A 23,219-nucleotide genomic window follows, 5' to 3' on the forward strand; every position below is an offset into this window, starting at 1 on the left:
AATGCAATTCCATAGCTTCCTATGGCACAGAATAACTGAAGAAAATCATGCAGCACCCCAAGAACACAAAGCTGAGATTTCGTATCAGGAAAGAAACAGCGGGAGCTGGTAAACCTCAGGAAAAGAAAGGGCTTCTACCTTACCGCTTTGTAAATGTCACGCATGTTAAACACACCAAGCACACGGCACAGGAGCGGAAAGGCTTTTAAAGCACAACACTTTCCAAACATTTCCCTAGGATATCAGCTCCTCTCTAACATTAGGGGGAATTTGCCTGCATGAATCCCTCCTGCACCGCTGTCAGATTAGACGCCTTGCAGCGAGGACATGATGAGCATTTGGCCTTTTCCCGTTCGCAGCATTTTTATGATGCTGCTCAGAGTACGTCTCGCTGCCTTTAAAGCTCCTCACACAGGGACCAAGTGTGAATAAGCTCAGCACATCAAAAGAGACGTGGTTTTATAGTCCCATAAAACATGTCTACAAATGCTGATGAACTACTTGTAGTGACTCCTAATTCTAGCTGACAGCGGGAATAAAGTGCAGCGGACACCGAGAGTAACCGGGGAGGGAAAGAAAAAGCACATCAGACCTAATAAAACCGTACAAGAATCTAGGGAAATGGTTAAAATCAAAGGGAGCGCACGTATCTGCAGCCAAATTTCCATTTCTTCTACATCATCCCATAATTAATTAACAATTCCAGAAGATGAAGGCTGAGGAGCAATTCACAGGCTTCAAAATTCACATTTTGAGCACCTTTATTCAGAATACCCTTGTTGCTGCTGGCAATTGAAACGCAGACTTCCCATCAGGTGTGGTGGCCACTTGACAACCTTCACACTCATTCTCAGAGGACTTTCAACTTGCAAAGGAAAGACTTCGAAGTGACATCGTTGGAACAAAGCCGCAAAAAATACGGATGTGCTCTCAAATTGGATAAATTAGGAAGCATCTGACAGTGGACAAGGATTCAAAAGGCTCAGGTTTCACTCCAACTGCCAAATATCAAAACAAGGAACACACCATTCCCCCATTTTGCATTCCCAAACTCAGAGCAGGCTTTCTCTCAACCTGGCACCCTAGCCAAGTTGCCCTCTGCCGTAACTTACAGTTTGGGGAAATTATTTACTGATAGGGCTCCTCACAGGTATTTGTTGCACCTTTTTCCTCCAGTAGAAGGCAGACTTTAGGGAAAATAACATGTATACGTTTTTAGTTCACATATATGCATTTAGCTACTTTAATATTTAGGGATAAATCCCCCTAAAAAAAAAGTTTAAGCTATGAATTCATAACTATGCTCAACCTTAAAAGCTAAATCCACCTGATATCAAGAGCCTGTCAAGTCCATAGCAGCGTGAGGCTCTACAGTGTGGACAGAAGAAGGTGATTTTTGCCTTGCTCACATACCTGCAAACATTTCATTAAATGAGCTAATCTTTTTTACATCTCCCAAACCATAAGCTCGGTGACCTCTTCTGCAATAAACTGCACGAGTGATCGTACACTGTTCAAACAACTCATTCTTATGCAGGGCTTTATCTCTTTGAACTTTAAAGCAAACGTTAGTGTTTATGAAACACACTGGATCAACAGCTCTGGGATAAAAACGACTCCTGAAATAAAAGCTGTAACAGAATTATTCACGCACGTTTCTGCCATGTCGCCACGCTAATACGGCAGTTCAATTAAAAAGAGGGAGATTTAATTAATTAATTAAATTCCTGGGACAGGCAATAATCCGACGTCGATAGCCAGCTCAGCTCTGGACCTCTTCCAGGTGTCTGTTACCAAAGCAATTCAGTTAGCTTTAAACACACTTCACTTCAGCAGGAACCATCCTGTTAAAGGGAAAACAGATCGATGGGCGTTTCTGCTTCGTATTCTTGGCTTTTAAAAGGGAAGGAGTGCCATGGCTCTCTTGTTCTTTGCCCTTCCAAATGCATAATACATCTTATGCTGTGGAGTCTCTTTGCACTTGAAAACTTTCTCACCTTTACCAGGGCAATTTCAACCACCTTGAATTCCTTCTGCATCTTCTTAAGAGCTTAGGGAAGGTACCAAATTACTTTCTGTTTTGAGTGTAAGGAGGCAACTTCGATCATTATGTAAATTGGAACGAGGCTATGAAGTGTTTTAGCTCAAAGAACACCACATACCCCCTTGAAGCATACTTAGCAGGACCCAAATTTAAGATCTATCTTCCTGCAAAATTACCTTGTCCCTTCCCAGATTCAGACAGGTGACATTCGTCCTGAACCACAAATGTTCACTGAAATTTTCGTGCTGTTAGGAGATATGTACAGGAGGTAGAAAAAGAAAGTTGTGTTATATTCACTGTGCTGGATTCCTTCACAAACAAGCATGTTCTCAGCTCACTTCCACCAAGAAATGGGGGGAGAAAAAAGCAGGCCAATATCCCAATCTGTAATGATTTAAATTCCAACTTTCAATATCAGCATCCTGGAGAGGGTAATGCTCTCTCCTCCCCCTTTACGCACCCAACATTGAAACTGCGTTTTTCAAAAGCTGCAGAAAAATCTCTTGCACAACCATCAGCCTCTCAGCTGAAGGAGAGATGAGCATTAATGAGACACACCAGTCAGGAGTCCAAGGGCATCGGTTCCACGCATTTAAAACCATTTAAAAGGAACCAGAAAAACTGCCAAGCGCATTATTTTGAGGACAACCATGAAACCATTAATTTCCACATGGAAACGTTCTGAAAAATAATGCTGCTGCAGATCCAAGACATCACCTGGTGAACTTCCTAAATGTGACAGCAATTCCATACATCGCTCTGACATTTCAACCAGCATCTATGACATATTAGCACACTCTCATCCGAGAATCTTATTTTACTTTATAAATATTAGCTGTGTCATAAATGGTTAATTCATCCTTTAAATGTGAAGTTTTGGCAAAGAGAGTGTGTGCTACCCAGCCCAGCACACAAAGAGTCAGGCATGGAATGAAATCTGCCAGGATAAAGCTTTTGCTCCCCTTCTTTGCAGCACATTCCTGCTCTCACCAACACAGACATAGTTCAAGGACCTGAGCAAGCAAAAAGTGAAACCAGCAAAAACCATCTGACCAAATCAACTCCCTCCAATTAGGTAACTCCTGGGAAAATAAGCAAGACTGCCAGGCGGTGGATGTAGTGTATTAAATTGAATACAAAGGCTGCTGGACTCCACTGCCTTCCCCCTGCTCACTTGTGTGCTTAAGGACCGATAACTTTTGCTGGTAACTTGCTTACAAGGTCACCAAGTGGCTGAGCTTGCTGCAGCAGAGCCAGGCACATCCCCGAGTGCTCTAGCACGACTCCCTGAGAAGCGTGGCAGAGCAAATACAACTCAGTGCAGCTTTTCAATGAGACGCTCAACGCTGCTGGCCAGCAGCCCTGGCTGCATGCTGCCGAACTGCTCCATCCCCTGCTCACATCACGAACTTGCTCGTGTGCCATTTCTCTACATGAGGATGAAAACATCACAGCTTCTGGATAGAGGAGCTCCACGTGCCATGGAAGAGGCTCTCTTGTTCTACAGTTTCTTGTATCGCCAGCTCTGCAGCAACAAAACATTAATGTGTGAGCAGGCAGGAGGCTTCAATTTCCCTTGCCACAGTTTTCTTATGGTTTCAGCAATGCTTAGACTGCTAAATGACACTATTTGGGGAAAACACCTGAAAGGAGGACCACAAAAAAGGACAGTAATAATTGTCAGCGTTTTCTCAGCAGACAGCCCACCAGACAGCCTGAATACTCGTGTTCTGTCGCCCTGGTGCTGCTGAAGATGCAATCTGTGTCCTGGAGCACATATATGATTTTGCTTGTCTTCTGAAAAGAAAATAGAGATAGGCCACCTTCTTTGAAAAAAAAGAATGAGAACCACAACGGCAAATACTACTGCTGTTACAGAAGAAAAGATGATCTCTTCCTTGGAGGCAAACAGCACCAGCCTAAGCTGATAACAGGATCCTGAGTACGCATGGAGATGTCACATTTGCTGGGTGTTTTCTCTGGCAGCAGGGTATTGCACTCCTACAAAGCAGCTGACAGGACGATCACCCTGTCACTGGAAGGTGGCGTTTCTGAAGCAGCTGAATGAGCACTGGTATTATTCGGCGGGGACAGATGCCTCTCTCTCCTCGTGGCATCAAAAGACAGTGCTAAAAAAAAAAACGGTGAATGAACTGCTCCAAGTTCTAAAAGCAAGGGAGAGCCATCACAGTGAGCATCAGCTGCATGCCCACTGCTGGTGCTCCCCTGACACTACTACAACAGGACAGGAGGAGTACTTGCCTTTTACTCAAGCACATACATCGCTCTGCCTTTCACGTAACAAAGCCTAAATAGCAGCACGTCATCACTTGGGATGGGGGAATGCCATGAATACATTGAATTGTGCCAAAAAATAAATCAGAATTCCTCTGCTGCGTAGTCCTGAAGCAACTCTTCGTGTCAGTACAGCTCCACCTGCCAAAGTAACACCCTACAATAATGGCCCTACAATAATGATGCTCTTCAGAAGGATATCCCACCCACTGCTACGCTGACGAGCTAAATTAGCTCCATATATAAAAAGAGCAAGTTAAAATTTAAACAACTTCCAAATCCCTCTTGCTGGCACGGTGATACAGCTACAGACCAGGCTGGCTCTGGTACAAATAACTTCAAACTGTGTTTTCCTGAACAAGGCTGCCCTAATATTTCGATGAACTGATTTCTTTGTTTGTTTGTTTTCTAGCACTCTGGCAGCCGGCTCGAAAAGGTCACTCTGTCTTCCTCCTGACGAGTTCAGTATTATTCCTCTATTCACAGAGAAGGTCAAAAATATCTTATATCTGCATGTTCGCTACCTAAACATTGCCTGACTTTGTGCCATCTATCCAAAACCATACCGCAGCGCTTTGTGCTGTTATTAGGGAGCATTCAGAAATCCAGCTTTAAAAAAAAAAAAAAAGCTGCTCAAAACAACTCTCTCATGTTTTCCACAAAGGACAATTTCCAGCCCACCACGAGCGCACATTATTACTTTTGTGCCCAACTACAAAGAGATAACCTCGCTGCAACGCATTTCCCATGCAGGGCTGCACAATGTACGTGTGGAAAAGATTACCCATGTGAATTACCGAGCCACGTGATGCTGCTCCAAGCGTGATGAATAAGTTTCATTCATTAGGATCTGCAGGAATTGCATCGTTTCCCCGATGCGCCCCACCACTAACCTACTTCCTCCAGATTTTCATCCTCCCCCAACAGCAGGAGAGTTTAAATATAAACACTTTTAAACCTGAGTTTTCTGCTCCCCCGGCCACTATTGTAAGATCTTCCCTCAAAAAATTATCCGTCTTTGAAAACACAGGATAGAACTAATTTTGTCTTGGGCTTAAAGGTTTTATTCTACTCCAAAAAAAAAATATAATCTGCTCATATGAAACTAACATACAAAAAAACACAAAGCTTCCAGTAGAGAAATGGAAGATTTCCTCCTTTCCACGTCAGTCAATGATCATCTCTTACCCTAAACAGCAAGAGATGATGGAGTTTAAAGTGCTGCTTTTGTGCACTGAAAAAGCTATCTGTGACTCTTCTGGAAGCTGTTCAGACTCCCTCTGACGCTTGTGCTGTCAGGCCAATAGCAATGAAATCTTTACAAGTGGGCTGCTTCATATTTCTTGGCACTTCCCTTGCAGAAAGCTTGGCCACGTGTTTTCTCCCTAACACAGGAAGCTCACTCATCCTCTGGATGTGCACACCTACACATGCTTCTGTAAGAAAGTTTTATCAACGTTATTTGGTAATAGCCAGCATAACTCACTCCCGACTGCGTCACTCATGAGGAATGAAACCATCACTAACCCACACTGATAACGGGGAATTACCAGCCTTGTCATTCTGCTTCACTGAAGATAAAATCTTGGATGATTCTTGGTGCCAAGCTTTATCCTGCTACAGCAAAGTTTGCAGAACTCAAAGCTCTTCAATGTTTTCTGGATCTCGTGGGCGACAGAAAGGAGGCTGGAGACTCCCCCTGCCAAACCCTTTCCTCATGTCCTTAACTATTTCCTTTATTAGGACCAGACATCTTTGATTTTATGATATTCTTCTGTTTAGAAAACCAGTCATTAACCTCTGGCTGGACATTCCCAATCAATTTTTTGAAGAACAATACCGAAGGAAGGTGAAAATGTATATCAAGGTGAAAACTTATCATGATTTCTTTAAATGAAAGCACCAACTCCTTTAGAAATACATGTAAATGGGGAAAAAGACAGTAGGCGTGATCAAAAGGCCCATAACTTAGGTATTTTTTTCTGTCCAAGAAGTATTTGCATTCACAGCATGCACACACAGCCATACTTGCGTAAGCAAAAAACCTGTGTGCATCATTGCACAGACACACAAACCTTTAGAGAAGCAGCAAAACAGGCCTGTGACCTACAATGAAAATGTGTGTTAGTGTAGGAGCCAGAGAGCACTTTTCGGGAACAGCATAGAAGTGGAATGACCAAAATAAATCTTGCCACCTCTTGTAAATTATGCCAGGCTAATTTCTTCGACCTCCTCTAGCAAATACTGGGTGAGGTTTACACTTGTGTATTAGGCATAGGGGAAATTCCAAAATAAATATATGGAAAAAAAAATAAAAACAATGTAATCAGAGTGTGTGTTGGCCTCACAAGTATGAGAGAACAGACGTGTGACAGACAGCTCTGCTGCCTGGGAGCGCCTCAGATCCTAAGGTGATAGGCGTGGTACCAAATAAAGCCTAAGCACGGTACAGCTTTAGTATGCTGTGGCTTAGAATATGAATCAAATCAGACTTCCCTGAAAACATGCTAGCAGCTAGTGTCTCAGCTGACTAGAACCAAGGCACACTGACAAGAGAAGACAAGCGATTAGAGCTGTGACACTTTATAAGACAGGCATGACATGGTAACATGGAACAAAAATGTCACTGTTTGAAAGCTTCTGCTAAATCACTTGGTAGGCAAAAGGAATCAACCTCTCCATACACTATAAGGACAAAACTACAGATTTAATTTTTTTTTGCTGATATTTAAGCTCATTGGAATTTAGAAGTCTGCTATAAATGTGCTCACTTACCAAAAATCAAGACAAATTCCAGCCCAGCTGTCTCTTGAACATGACAGAACTGTTTTCTGTGATATTCTGGTGAAAAAAAGCTGTCCCAAGCTCAAAGTGTGCCCACTTGAAGTCTCCTTACCTGCAAGACATCTTGGATCTTCACCCACACATCTACCATGTCGTAGAGCTTGATATCACCATCGTACTGGCTGCAAGGAGAGGCCACTGTTTGCTGAAGGTGTCCAAGGACGACGGAGTGCGCAGCAGCCACAGCGTTGAATTTGTCAAAGAGAAGCTCTAGCAGTTCCAGCAGCAACCTGCAAACCAAGACAACATCCACTCATTCTCCAGAAGACACCAGAGCACATCTGAGCAGCAGGCAGGGGTCACAGGACTGTGACTTCAGGCCCTGCTCTGTGACAGATGCTCTGTGCAACCTGGGAAGCTTCAAACCCTCTGGGGGCTCAAGGTGATTAGCTTCAGCTGTTAGCAGCTTAAGTTTGGTACCCAAATACTTCTGAGCACCTTCTTCCTTTTCACACTGTCCTTGATAGACAATCTCTTAACCTTTAGCGTGTTCAACTCGAGGGTGTAAGACAAATATATTCATAACCACGTAACATTTCAACACCATGACAGTAGAGACTGTTTTAAGTTCCCAGGTAGAGCAGCAGACAGGGATGGAGACCACCTGCCTTTCACCCAGAAGGAAGGAAGGGTGTTAATTCGACAAGAATTTACTTACCCATACAAAAAGAATGCAAGTTATTCATTTTAAATTACGAAATAAGCAGTATGGAAGGTTTTAAACAACATGAAAGATTAAAAAAAAGGATTAAACAACAGGAAACCTAAACCATCAAGCTCTTCAGTTGTGTCAATTATAAAGTTTTTTTATAACATGCTACAGCTATAACCTCATCAAAATGTACAGCACGTTACCTGCTCCTATAGCTTCTTTACTGCCCAATTACTGTAATTAACGTACCTTTGCCAAGTCCTAAATATTTTGTGATAAGGCAATGACTCATTATTTTTGATCTTATTATTTGGGAAAAGGAACATTCTGATAACTTCACTGCCATTTAATGAGCAATGCAGGTACACGTGTAACCCCAACACGATGTGAAGGTAACGCTTCCCAAATCCCTGTGTTGGGCACTTTCAGGCTCTGACAGACAGGCTCCACTACATTTCAGTACAGTCATTTAGGAATTACCATGCACTTGAAGTGTGTCTTCCCAGCAGAGGTGACTGTCCCCAGAGGAGGGCAGAAGATCTGCAGGAGAAGCAGATCCACCTTCACTCATTAACCATCACACTACAGCCTTCTGTTTGTTAACAACCACTAATAAGGCGTGCATCCACGCCTCGAACACTTTAATTCAGTATGCAAATACTCTGCATACATCCAGTTTCGTCAGCTGTTTAAGCCAGGAGCTGGAGAGTTAACTGGAGAATCTGAGAAGCTGCTGCACATTTGCTGCTGGTACCCCCAGACAGCAGGAGTCATCTGGCACGATGCTGTGGCTAAAAGCACCTACCTTAGCCTAAACTTCCAGTCTGTAAAGGACAGAAGCTTGCTATTATTCAAAACCACAACCATCAGTTCATTTTATACGTATATATACATATACACACAGACACACACAGCTGTATAATGCTGTACATATGTAACTCTCCACGGATCTCTCACGGATCTCACATGGACCATCCACCTACCAATGATACCAATTATACAACTTAAACAGTTAAGCAGAAGAGCACCTTGATATGACTGAAAGAGCCCATGGATAAGTCCTGGAGAGTACAGTGACCAGCTCAAGTGGTCAGGATGTATGCAACATTAAACAGAAGATGTTTTTAGGAATTGCCATTTTCATAAAAGACACAATGCCATTAATATTGCCATACCTTAAGTGGCTATAGAACTAAGACATTTAAGCAATCCAAAAGAACTGATGAGTATAACAATTTCTTTCTTATTTAGGAAAGGCAAAAATGCCTAATGAATAAGTGTTGTTGGCACTGAAAGAGAAAACTATTACATTTTTACAGGTCTTTACATATTTAAATAAGACAGTCAGGAGATAATCAAATGTATAGGACATACAAGTGATACAAGAAAGTTCGGTGTGGAAGGAAAGTCATTCTCCTACATTTAGGTTTTGTATAAAGCCTAACAACTACCCTGCCCAAGGCAGAGAAGTTGCTCCTACAGAAGGAAGATCTATACCACACCCTCCCTGACCACCGTTGTCCCATCACCGTTGTTATCAGTGAAGAAGACAGGGCAATGTGCAGACAAGGCTGCCTGAAAAAAACCTTGCATCGTTTTTATCCAAACACCTTCTCCAACCTATTCTGGAGCATGGGAGAGGTGACTATGGCTTCAACAGCTCCTATAAGGTTGTAGAGCTTCTCACAACAAGTACCAGAGAGGGGTTGAAGAGGCAGCCAGGGCAGGTGGCTGCTCAGCCAGAAGCCAGCAACACGAAGAGGAAAAGCAGGGGTGGAAGCACTGGGAAAGAGGAGGAATTTCCTGATGGAGGAATCTACATGCAGCGTTGATAGAAATACCAAGAAGGTGGCCTCGTGGGGTCAAATGGATTCTTTGCCACTCAGAAAAATTAGCAACGCAAGCCTAAGCTCTACTAACATCCCATTGCTAATGAAAATTTAATTCTCTGCATACCTCATTATTGACCCAGGAAAGGATGAATTTGCAGAACCAAACTAGCTGGATAGTTTGACAAATTCATTTTTATTGATTCTAAGTGAGCTTCATCTCACATTATCAGCTTATTTATGAAACCATTACTAAGATAGTATTACTCTGAGCAGAGTTATTTGGTCTTCCCATCTGCCTGTTCTCGTGGTACAGACTGACAAAAATGAAGCTCCTCCAGCCACATCCTTCGGCCTCCATAACACCGCGGTACATCCTCCATACTCATCCCAAATCATTTTTCCACTTCTGTTTTCAAATTAGCCTGCACCTCTAACCTTTATTTTATTTTCTCTAAAAGTCTTCTAAATCATGGAATCATAGAATATCCCCAGTTGGAAGGGACCCATAAGGATCGAGTCCAACTCCTGGCACCACACAGGTCTAACCCCAAAATTCAGACCATGGGACTGAGAGCACAGTCCAAACGCTTCTTTAACTCCGACAGGGTCGGTGCCGTGACTACATCCCTGGGGAGCCTGTCCCAGTGTGTGACAACCCTCTCAGTGAAGAACCTCTTCCTGATATCCAGCCTGAACCTCCCCTTCCTCAGCTTGACACCATTCCCTCAAGTCTTATTGTTGGTCACTAAAGAGAAGAGATCATCTCCTTCCCCTCCACTCCCCCTTGTGAGGAAGCTGCAGGCCGCCATGAGGCCTCCCCTCAGCCTCCTCTTCTCCAGGCTGAACAGGCCCAGTGCCCTCAGCTGCTCCTCGTACGTCTTCCCCTCTAGGCCCTTCACCATCTTCATAGCCCTTCTCTAGACACCAGTAGCCCTTCTCTGGATACTAATCCCCAGGGAAGTAGTCACTGCACCAAGCCTGTCTGAATTTAAGAAACGTTCGGACTGTGCACTTAGTCCCATGGTCTAAAATTTGGGGTAGAGCTGTGTGGTGCCAGGAGTTGGACTCGATGATCCTTATGGGTCCCTTACAACTCAGGATATTCTATGATTCTGTGAGTAATCCATCAGGTTGTTTTTGGAAGAAGGTGACCCAAAAGAGACGCAGATCCAGGCAGTGTCAGACAGCCAACAAGACAAAACAGCATAAAATAATATGGCCTAGATTTTATTCACACAGGGTTGTAGCACCAAGTGACCTACGCAGAACACATACAGACAATGACAGGAGCCTGGCTTGGGCAATTTGTCAAAGCAATCTCGTAACCCCTTCACTGAGAAATATGGTAAATATGCTGAGAGACAGTGACACACACCCAGAAGCAACTCCTATTGTCTGGGTACTAACGGAGAATGAATCGATGCAAAGTGACTGCTGACACCTGAATGAGGTTGCTAATGACAATCCACGTGTCTTCGCAGCAATAACGTCCTCTGCCTGGTCAGAGTAGTGGCACGTGTATAATTTCTATATTTATTTTAAAGCTTTGAGATTAAATAAAAGGCCAGAAGCGTCTTAGAAACATGTAGGGAAAAATGCACTGAATGCAATCAATAGGATTTAGGTACAAAATCATCAGTAAACCTCTTCGTCTTTGGTCAGGTTTTCTACTGCAAGTAAGGCTCAGGCAATGTATCTCTCCCAAAAACCTGTCCCATAAATCTGGCCCTCAAGTGGGCACGCGTCTGGATTATTACTCATCTAAAGTCAGCAGCCTTCCTTACCTCAGGAGATACCCACAAAAATTCATTAAGACATAGCAGTACTCCACCCTAAGGCAGCACGGGCTCCTTTGTGATGCCCTGACCTCCGCAACCCAAGAGTTGATTTTTTAAACATGCAGGTATTATGTTCTAATGAACCACTGACTAAGGATAATCGGTACAAAAAAAGCTAGGGATCTCCTGGAAAGAGTCGAACGGAGGGCCACAAAGATGATATGGGGCCTGGAGCATCTTCCCTATGAGGAAAGACTGAGAGACCTGGGCCTGTTCAGCCTTAAGAAGAGAAGACTGAGAGGGGATCTTATCAATGTTTACAAATATATTAAGTGTGAGAGACAGAGGGATTTGGCCAACCTCTTTTTGGTGGTTTGTGGGGACAGGACATGGGGCAATGGCCACAAAATGGATCACACGAAGTTCCTCACCAACATGCCAAAGAATGTCTTCACGGTGAGGGTGATGGAGCACTAGGACAGGCTGCCCAGGGAGGTTGTGGGGTCTCCTTCTCTGGAGATATTCAAGGCCCGTCTGGATGCTTACCTGGGCAGCCTGCTCTAGGGAACCTGCTTTGGCAAGGGGGTTGGACCCAATGATCTTTTGAGGTCCCTTCCAACCCCTACAATTCTGTGATTCTGTGATAATTGTGTGCTTTGGGAAACCTGAACATCAGCTGTGTCACAAGACCACGCAAACCTTTTTTCTGTGAGCTCGCTGGTGAAAATCATGTTTAATGTACACATGCTTATTAACAAGCCCAATACCCAACAGCATGGACAAGATTTGATCCTGGCAGGTATACAGGGGCTGCAGGACTTTGAGAGAACGAACCCAATGAACTTCTGAAGATCTAAACCAAAAGCCCACTGCCTGTTGGCTCTGTGAAGACAAAACCTGAAAGTACCTAAGAGACATTGTTCCTCCCTGGGAGCTTGTTGCTTTAGAGACATAAAAAAATATATATTCTTCAACTTAAAAACTTGGGGGCAATTCATGTTTTTTATGTACAAATATAAAAAGTGGCCACACAGAAGGCAGTAAAAAAAAAAAAAAAAAAAAAGGGTGGAACATCAGTGCCTGATCTCTTTTTCAGCTCTTGCACAATGAGGGGGCTCTACCTTTTTTATGTAGCTACCCCAAAAGAATTACACCAGAAGCAGAGATTACCAAGTGGAGTGAAGCATCACCCTTTTTACAGGGATAAGACGTGAGCCAACCTTTGAAGGCCACCAGACAACGTCACAGAAATGCATCCAAGGTGTTTTGTGCATACCTAACGAGGTGATGGGAGGCTGTCCACCAGAGGGTTCAACACAGTCTCCGACCTTCCCTGCCCTCAGATCCCCTCTGTCATCTCATTAGTCATTTGATTTGCCAGAAGGAAGATTTTTTTTATGGATATCCTTTAAGAACAGAGGCACTGAGCTCAGCGTTAGCAGACAGAGAGGCATTCATGTGTGACTAGTTTTCAGGTAACTGAAAAGCATTTTACTCACCAAATCCTAAGGTCAAATCAGCATCGTGGCTGACAGGCTAATGAACAGTTAAGTAGTTTCAGGCGCTACATCACGCTCAAATTTGGGGTCTTACAGAGCTCTCTTGAAACAGGAGGACCTCGTTGTGATGTCTTTGTTTTTTTCCTTGACAGCAGGAAAATGTCGCATAGTTCTGATTTTAAATTGTAGCTAATTTAAGGGGTGGTATACTTTTCCAGACTATAATTTATTCTTTTCAATATAAATGAATTTACCTCCTTGCTGTAAACTTCTCATGCAATTTTGGTTTAGAAACTGTTCTAATTATCTCCTTACTCGACATGAATTAAAGACTCTTTCCCCAGCTCTGGAATATAAGCATCCTAAGGGCTCATAAACTCCTACTAATCACACGCCAAAACCCATTAAAGTTTTCTGCACCTTACTAGCCCTCTGGGCAGGTTAACATCATTAAAATATGATATGATCCAATTTTATCCATTTCAATGGGCAACCAATACCCATGTCACCTCTCAAGACCAATTCATAAATCAAGTGTCAAGCATACACTACGTTCCATCATGATATTAGAGACAAAAATTCTGCCTTCTGATCCACCCAAAAAACTTGGTTTCACCAAGGTATCAGTACTGTAAGGCTACTAATTCTTCAACACCATAAGGCTACTAATTCTTCACAACATAATTGTTTCCATGGCAATGATAACGCTAGGAATTGAAGAAAAATTCTTTACCAAGCTAAACTTTTCCTCGGGAGCAATTTCCATTATAAGTATTACGTGTAATGAAGACACACATTTTAGTTTTCAGTCATCTTCTCCACTGTTTCCCTTTGGGCAGTGATCTCTGCAATGTGCAATACCACAAATTAAGATTTCAGCTAAAAATGATAGCTAGCCCTTACGGAGTCCTGTTCTAGTGACTCCTGATGAAGAGCAAAAACACAGCTCTTGGTTGGCTTCCACACTTTGCTATTAATGTAAATGGGGCTGCAAAACAATTAGAAACTTGGCCATATATTTACTGATATAATTAGTTCCATATATGATTTCTAAGCTTTGCACCTGCACCAGCTTAATTAGACTCCGCTCCACTTGAAATAAATAACTGAGCTGAATCTTCTCTTTCAAAGTTCTGTTACGTATGAACTTAAAAATTTCTCTGGCATCAGCACCAAGTGTAAAGTCATGATTCAGTGCAACGCAAGACTATAATATTTGTTTTGGCACCAAGTGTTCTTTGCATCATACATACCAGCAATCTGAGACAGCATTACAATTCAATCTGTTGTAAAGCTGCTTAAAACGAAAGGTTAAGGTTAAAAAAATAATCAAGTGCTTCACGTTATATGCCTCTTACTACTTAAGTAATGCTGGCTTCTACTGTGCTCCTGCCTTCAAATCTGCATTTCAAACATCTGTTTAGCCACAATATTCTCTTCCACAGCCAAGCACAGAAGGAAGCATCTCCCTTACCCACCACCTTAGCTGAGAGCAACAATACCTCCTCTTTCTGAATATCTTTCCTACATTCCCAAGCCTTTCAGGTGCTCAGGGCACATCAAGCCTCTTAGCAAGACACATGCATTTCTCAAAAAAGTAGCATTTTGGATCTCTGCTACTGCAAAAACCATTATTGTCATTCCTTCAAATGGCAAGCAGAAATGACACCCTTCTCCAGGCTTCTTTTTACAGCAACCAAATTTCATTTCAGTGTCAAAATATCCTTACCTAGGCTGATTTTCCTGGGAAATATTTTCCCCTCTCTGGTAACCATTGTCTGCCACCTGGGTTGTGGAGCGCTTCACAATCTGCTTGAGTTCTTGTTCTAGGCGATCCTGGATGGCTTTCACCGTTTCAGGGATTTTTTTCAGCTTGGCCAGCCCTTTGATGAGTATGCCCATGAAGACAGTGCTGTTCTCCTCGGGATCCAGATCCATATCTTCCTTAATTTCCAGAAGGCTTGTTTCTCGCACTGGAATATAATTTAAAAAGCAAAAACCAAGATTTAAACTAACGAAAGCCACACTTAGCACCACGCATAACACTTCAAGCAACCAAGGAATAAACAAGGAGACATCAACAGTCAGATTTTGGGGGAGGTGGGAAAGGGCAGTGGATGTTTTGCTTTGCTTGTAAGGTTCCCTATAAACACAACAGCCTGTACGTTTGATAGACTTCAAAACAGAGCTTATAGTGTCTTACATATTAGTTAGGAAGCAGAGGAAGCCTGGTGCAATTAACATACCCATAAATGAGGTGTTCTATCACTACAAACCCCCCAAATGTGTTTCAAAGAGCTAAAGCCTCTAAGTTTCTAACCCAGCTGTTTCCCTTCACTAGATTCTTCACAAGAGAGAAATTTTCCTTATAAACACTATCAAGCTTAACAGACTTCTGATGAATTCGGCAAAGTTTACCCTGCCGAGGTGAATTATTGCCCGATGTTATCCTGTTCTGCTTTATTACGTCTGTCAAAGGGTTGATGAAGCTACTCAAATCTTTTAGCGAAGCTTCTAGACAGGAAAAAGCAGAAGGATTAGAGAGGATGTGGTGGATACAGCCCTCCTGAAGGCCCAGGGATCGCACAGGGAGAAATTCTGTTGCTAAGCGACATGAGGGGAAAGGCAATTGGTACCACGCTTGTTTTAAGTACCATCATTAATCAACATTTCTTTATTTACAGATAACAAAAGGATGCCTCTGCTGAAGCCTAGGTGAAGAGTTTAATAAATATATCGAAACACCAGTGAGAAGTACGTGTCTTCGAGGAACCTTGACCACAGCATCCTGGCAGATCCTCAGCCATGCTCATTAGCAGCTGGAGTGGTGGTACTTGGACAATCGGCTCCGAAGGATGTGGCTGAAGCTGTGCCATCCACTGTACCAGCTCCTAGGAATGGAAATGGAACGGAAATGGAAATCCAATAGGAATGGAAACCAAACAGCTGCTTCGTCTTCTTGGTCCCGAGCTCTGGCGAGGGCTGTTGGATGACAGATGACTCCTGTGGATTCTGCTGCTCAACAGATTTTTCACTTCAATCAAAAACTTCTCCAAGAACCTCAATAAACATCAAAAGGTCCACCGGCAGGATTGAAATGGCATGGCAGAAATGAAAAACGGCACGTCTCAAGCAGCACGCAGCCCTGTCACCGTCTAAAGCTATGGCACTCCGCGCAGAGAGCAACCCTGCAAGTCAGCACGAGATCAAGAAAACGATGTCCCAAAGAGTCTGTACGGTGCCTCTTCACAAACAGCACCACACGAAGCAGATAAAGCTTATTTCAGTGGCAGCTGACACCAACCTCCTTGCTGTATGTGATCCCAAGCACTCGCTCATCTTTCAGCCTCCAGCACCAGCAGCGCCACCAGGTAAGAGGGAGGTAAGAAGGGACCCTACGGAGTCATCCCGCACCACAACGCAGAGTGGCATTGGGTTTTAGGTCATCAGCATCGGGGCAAAATGTCTGGGGGGGTCACACAGTGCTTTCTTCCCCTCTTGCACATACTTCTTTCACTTAAATTCTATTTAAACTTGCAATTTGGTGAGTTACGGTGTCAACTTCAACCTAAAAACATCCAGAATGCACTGATAAAAATTAAAAATAATAATAATAAAAAAAAGAATGATAATATAGGAAACACTTTGCACACAAACCACAACACCACGTAGAAAATCCCACCTGGATGCACAAATCTCTCTGCTCAGGCTCTCACCTCCCAGCCCACGAGGCTGCAAAGCACTTTGTGCGCTGCGGACACAGTCCACCTGCTTTGTTAATGCCGCTTGCTGTTCTTTTAAAACCACAGCACGCCGGGCACAAACGTGGGAAATGAGCTCTCTGGAACAATAGCTGGGGGGAAAACAACACTGCAAACGCTAGACGGAGGTTTTCACTTATTGTTTAAAGCTAAGAAATGAAAAAGTTGTTTTTCTGAGCTCAAGGTATGGCATTCGCAGCCCAAACAGCCTTTGAGAGGTCATTACACTGCAGCCCCTCTGTAACGGGCTGTAAATTATTCCTAATATCACACGAGATGCAGAGAGGGAGGAAGCAGTGCTATATCCAAACGTGAGGCCAGCATTTAGGGGACCAAAGGCAGCAATCTTGATGAGAACTCTGCCAGTCCGTGAAGACAAACCCTCTTCCATTTTCCACAGAGCAAACCAATTTGCAACGCCCTCCGATAGCCAGGACCTCGATTTGCATCTCCTACAAACAAAAGCATGGTGAATAGTTTAATTCCTAGCAGCACCACGCTGCTATCTCAGTTTTGTTAGATCTGGTCTTTTGATAAAACAGAGGGGACCGTGTTTCCTGCACGTTCTGCCTATTAAACAGGTATCCTGGGTAGCTTTGGGGCCCCATTTATCTGTAAGATCTGACAAGATCCCAACCCCGAGCAACTGAAGACTTTTTTTTCCTGCGTCTTCCCTGCTTCAAACATCCTCTTCTACCATTTAATGCCATCAAGGGGTTATTTGACCACAAAGCCTTGGCCCAGGAACCGCTCCCTCACCTCTTGGAAAGAGACATCAAAGCAGCCTGACATTTACAAAGAAGTTCTTCCAATCTTCTTCCAAATCGTGAGCCCCCTGTGCTACCCTCCACGGGCAGAGGGGTGAAGGGAGACGTCCCTACAGATCACCTCTCAGAACTGAAAGCTTCATCTGCATTTAAAGTGAGGAATTATACCGTTCACTGGTATCAAGACAAAAGCCCAGGACTGGCAGAAGCTGTTCCTCGCTTTCCCCACTCACCTGTTTCCACCTGAACTGCATCTGCAGAATCCCCGTTCCTTCTTTTACGGGGGAGGATCATCGTTCATGCCACAAGCGCTTGCTTTATGTAGAGCAGCCATGAAAGATTAAATTATCCTCTGGATGTTTGCAAGGATTGTTTTTGTTAATTATTCTGGACGTTGGGGCTGCTGTTTAGATTCGCTTTGGTTAACCTCTTCTCCTTTGTTATTCATCAAAGAGAAGGGAAGAAAAAAAAGTCTTATTGCAATTAAAGGCATCTTGGCTTTATTCACGAAGCGAATAAAGGTAGAAAACGCCAAAGAAGAACACAGTAGGATTTTTTCAGTAACACCAAGAAGTAGATTTCACAGAATCACAGACTGGTTGAGGGTTGGAGACACCTATGAGGACACCTGGTCCCACCCTGCTCCAGCAGAGCCACCCCAAGCTGGTGCCCAGCTGGGTTTGAAGCTCTCCAAGGAGGGGACACCTGGTGGGCAAAGGGAACCTCCTGCGCTCCAGGCTGTGCCCAGTGCCTCTGGGCACCACTGGCAAGAGCCAGGGTCCATCTTTGCAACTTCCAGATCTCGCAGAGTCTCCTCTTCTCCAGCCTGAACAGTCCCAGCTCTTAGCAGCATGGGGACGTTGCTGTCCCACGTCCAACTTGGTGCCCACCAAGTCCTTTCCTGCAGAGCTGCTTCCCACCTGGGTGCCTCCAGCACATCCTAGGGCTGGGGCTGCTCCTTCCCATGGGTAGGACTCGGCCTTTCTCCTTGGTGAGCTCCACGGTACCCTTGCCAGCCCCCCTCTCCAGCCTGCCGAGGTCCCTCTGGATGGCAGCACAGCCCTCGGGTGCAGCAGCTGCTCCTCTGGACTGCAAATTTACTGAATTTACACCTACCCCATCTCCCAGGTCATTAACGAAGACGCTAAACAGGACTGGATACAAACGCTGGTGGTACTCCACTCGTTACTGGACCTCCCCACCCTCTTTGAGAGCATAATGAATAAAATGGGATGTCAAAGAATAAACATTTCTAAGTCTAGATTGTTGCTTTTCTCATATCCATTACTTAGATATCTTTTAACTTAAATTTGCAGTTTCATGTTAAACACAGCTTCATTATATTGTCAACCAACAAGTTGCCAACCCGGCTATCAACACCTGTGCGTGGGCCCACAAAAACCAACAGAAATGTCAGATTATGTGAAGCCTGCTCATTCGACTGAGGTTTTTCCCATACTGGTTTGGCACACGACTTAAGGTCTTTTTAAGAAAACTGACCTCTTCAGACAACCAAATTGCAGGATCGCCTAATAATTTGACACAGCTTTTATGGTTAATTTCATTCAAAGAAGACACCAAATGATCTCTGAGAACTGCTTAGGAAGCAGAACATTCAAACACCTTTTCTCCAAGATCTCCTGAGAGCAACCTAAAGAAGCAACGTCCTTGCCACAGCCTCTCTAATGAAACACGGAGGCATTTTCAGAAGTATTACATCACGGGAGCTGTGCACCTGAAAGCACAGAACTCCATGTTTCAGCAGCCAAAATCCATATCCAGTTCAAAACACTAGAAAGCTGAATCATGTACATCATCGATTCATCACCTCCACAGACAGAAAGGTGGAGGTTTCCCTGATGGCTCCCCAGTTTGACGATGCCCTATAAAAACGTCTGTTCCAATTGACGATACTCTCATTTGTGCTGGTCTGCCATTTCGCAAGAGAGAAATCTGCTGCGAGAGACGTTTTAATAGTGCTGGTTTGATCCCCAGAAAAGCCAGTGTTGATAACTCATTTAAGCAAAGCAGCTGAAGAAAACTCTTGGGTCTTGTTTTTCATTCCAATGAACGGTCAAAATTTGCTGCTACTTATTAGAGAAGATTTCATTAGCTGTGTGCATTTATGGGCGACTAGTAAAATTTAATGTACTATTTTCCATGATTTATGTCCTTCCAGATTATACCCTTTGTGTCTTCAATCCTTTTTCCCTAAAAGGATGCAAGTTCACAGTGCCCCAAAGGCATAATTTGATAGTTGAAGAAACTTCATCTGCTTATTTCTGGCGCGGAAGCCTTGCTTTGACCCATGAGTACAGACAATGGGCAACAAATAGACAGTTCCTTTAGAAATGGGTCCCTTAAAGATTTTGGACATTTCTTGATCTGCCTTACTGCCAAGCCCACAAGAAAATAGGTCTCGGAGATGAATAACGTCAAAGCTCCAGGCAAATCTCCTCTTTCTAAAGCTATGATTCACACAGTTCCATCTACAGCTTTAAGAGCGTTAGTCTTCCAAAAACAGCCACATTTTAATTTGGCATTGGCCACTCTCTCAAATCTATTGTAACAGCATTTAATTCCAAGAATCCTCTTGATTTTCCCCTTTCCTTCCCCAAACGCACGCAGATTACATGCATCAAGCAGCACAATACAAACCATTAGCGAGGATCAGTGAGAAAAAGCACGGCCTTGAAAAAAGATGCATAAAAAGTTCCTTCGTAGGCTTTCAGGTTTATTGTACAGCTGCAAAACGTTCTTAAACAGTGGGAACAGACTTCTTAAATATCCTAGACAAAAAACGTACCCTAAGACGATGAGGACAAACTCTGCTTTTCACACAGCTCTACAATGATGGCAGGAAAGAATCAGACTCACTGCTGGATTCCCACCACCTTCTGGTTAAGCCCTCAGTGCAAAAGCAAAGCAGCTCACAGGACAGCCCAGGTTTAGCATCCTTTACCTTGCAATAGGAATGATCGAGAAAAATCACCCTGTTGGGGGCAGATCCCCAGATGACATTACCGGAGAAAAAACACCCTTTATTTGTTGAACACGTTTAAAGTTGCAGCAAATGTGACTACTCACAGAGAACACCAGCGTGGCATTTTTAGAGCCACCTTTAAAACTGGACCTTAAAGCTCTGGGGTTCCTGAAGGTATTTCACAGGGCCAACTTCACAGGTCTCCAAGTGCTTTCCCCTGCAACAACTTGCATTCCTGAGCAGTAACTACGTTTGATTTTAGGAACTATTATACACTATTGGATCTAGAAACTAGATTCTTCTCTTGCAGCTAAGATATCTGGGTCAAGGAAGAATATTACCTGCTCTGTTCAGCATAAAATTTACAAATCCCATCAACTGCAACACGCACTGTCACCACCTCAGGTTCTCTTCTGTTGCGTTTCTAAGATGCGTTCCCAAGAGGTTTTCAGGAAAGGGAGCTCTCAGGTTTTCTGCACGCTTGGTGAGCACGTTTTACAGTTCCAGGAAGAGCCTGGCAAGGCAGGAACTGTCATAAATACTCTTCAGAATACTGAAGGTTCAAGCAGAGAAATATAATTTAAAAGTGAATTTATTTCTCTGAACTGGCATGAAGGGAAAGTTACCGGTGAACTGTCGTATCTACAATCCTCAGGTGAACGTCACTGAAGGTTTTGTTTATTTTAAGTGCAGCAGGAACTGCTTTAATTTCCTTATAAAGATTCTACAGCACAAAGTAACATCTCCTTTGGGAAGAGAATGCAGAAAGGACTCAAAATGTTGGCATCTTCTTTGCCGAGATGGGCTGAATGAGTCAGTGCTTTATAGTGACATGCATTAATATGCATGGCCACTTTGTTTCATCAATAAAAAGCTAAAGAACTTAAATGACTAAAGGCAGAAACAGCTTTTGTTATGCATACACATAAGTTTTTAATCTGATAGTTCTGCAGCCCAGGAAAAGGCTACTTCTAAATAAAATTATCCGGAAAAAATATACATAAGTACATTGTGCACTTGAAGCTAAACCATATGCACACTTAGCTGATCAAATGGTTTCTATTGTATCCCTCATCTCTCCCATTCTGAGGGACACTTGGCCAGCACATCGCTGAATAACAGAATGTGAAACAAGAACCCAGGTGAAAGATTTTCTGGTGCATATGAGCATGAACAGCAAGAATAGATCTGCAAACACAAGAAGCTTCATGGCAGATCCTCAATTGACCTATGCCAATTCAGAGAAGCTGAGGATGATGCCACAGGGCCTTTATTATCAGGTGCTTGGAGACAAAGAGGTGATGCCATTTTATGCTCACAAACAACCTACCTCTTAGAGACCACTGTTGTATTCCTACCTGTTGCTTGTTCCATGGCACCTTAATTCAAGCACAGCATGAAATAACTGTTTATCAGGTGATCTTGAAACAAGTAATAGTAAATCATCAGCATTGCACAAAGTAAATAAACTGAGAACTTGTCTGAGATGTTGTATTGGGTTTACGTGGCAAGGTTTGGTAGCAGGGGGGCTGCAGGGGTAGCCTCTGTGAGCAGAGTCCAGCAGCTGCCCAATGGCAGATCAGAGCCAGCTCCAAAGGGACCTGGTGCTGGCCAGCACCAAGTTGAGGGGCATTGGTTGGGCCTTTGGGAGCAAAGGAAAGGGAAAAATGAAGGGGAAAACTCTGCTGCAGTATAGCACCTGGGAGAGAGGAGTGAGCACCAGCCCTGCAGCCCCCAAGGTGGGTGCAGCAGGAGGGCAGGAGGTGCTCCAGGGAGGCAGCAGCAGTTCCCCTGCGGCCTGTGGAGAGGCCCCTGGTGGAGCAGGCTGTCCCCCTGCACCCATGGGTCCCACACGGAGCAGATCTCCACGCTGCAGCCCCCCATGGGTGGAGGAGCCCCCGGTGGAGCAGGTGGATGTGGCCTGGAGGAGGCTGCGGCCCATGGAGAGCCCCTGCAGGAGCAGGCCCTGGGCCGGAGCTGCAGCCCGTGGAGAGGAGCCCACGCAGGAGCAGGGGGCTGGGGGGAGCTGCCACCTGTGGGGGACCTGTGCTGGAGCAGTTTGCTCCTGGGGAATGGACCCATGTGGGAGCAGTTCTTGAAGCCCCTGAAGGATCAGTTTGGGAGGGACCCCACATGGAGCAGGGGCAGAGAGGGACTCTGAAGGAGAAGCAGTGATGAAGCATCAGGGACTGAGCACAGCCCCTATTGCCCATCCCATGTGCTGCTCAGGGGGAGGACATAGAAGAAAGTGGAAGGGGGAAGGTGTTTTTGGTTTGCTTTTAGTTTCTCACTTTTTAGTCTGCTAGTGATAGGCAATAAATTACATTAATCTCCCTATACCGAGTTTCTTTTGCCCATGATAATTGTTGAGTAATCTCCCTGTCCTTATCTCAACCCACGAGTCCCTTTCATTGCATTTTTCTTTGAAAACAATCTTTCTTTCTCTTCTTATCCTTATTAACAATTTTGTCCTTATTTTTGTCTGCTTGATTCATTTTTTTTCTTGCTTCCTAGCCAGGTCTGGATAATAGCAAGTCCTTTAAGCAGATGAGATGAGGACAGGCTAAGCTGTGGAAGTCTTCAAAGGTGCAAAAGTAAAAAAACCAACCAAACAAAAAAAAGCCTTCATTTTCAAAGCATATTTAAGGTCATTATTACATTAGCAATAAAAAACAACCAAGGAAGGTGATGAAAGATTGGATTTCCGTTCTCAACAGGCTCCTCTCCTGCTGTCTCTTCCCTGTCACAAAGCATGACGGGAGAC

At 43.9% G+C, this 23,219-nt stretch overlaps 1 protein-coding gene across 4 annotated transcripts in view; it reads right to left on the reverse strand.

Moving 5' to 3' along the window:
- Nucleotides 1-23,219, reverse strand: part of EXOC4 (exocyst complex component 4) — a 365,485-nt gene that overhangs the window by 300,737 nt on the left and 41,529 nt on the right. For all 4 annotated transcript variants that reach the window (XM_072041021.1, XM_072040965.1, XM_072040993.1 and 1 more), the window contains exons 6-7: nucleotides 14,674-14,917; nucleotides 7,236-7,413 (exon numbers count right to left, since the gene is read on the reverse strand). In XM_072041021.1, coding sequence (XP_071897122.1) covers nucleotides 7,236-7,413; nucleotides 14,674-14,917 — 422 coding nt within the window. The remainder of the gene's footprint in view (nucleotides 1-7,235; nucleotides 7,414-14,673; nucleotides 14,918-23,219) is intronic.

This window comes from Anas platyrhynchos, chromosome 1, assembly GCF_047663525.1.
Source record: "Anas platyrhynchos isolate ZD024472 breed Pekin duck chromosome 1, IASCAAS_PekinDuck_T2T, whole genome shotgun sequence".
Lineage (NCBI taxonomy): Eukaryota > Metazoa > Chordata > Aves > Anseriformes > Anatidae > Anas > Anas platyrhynchos.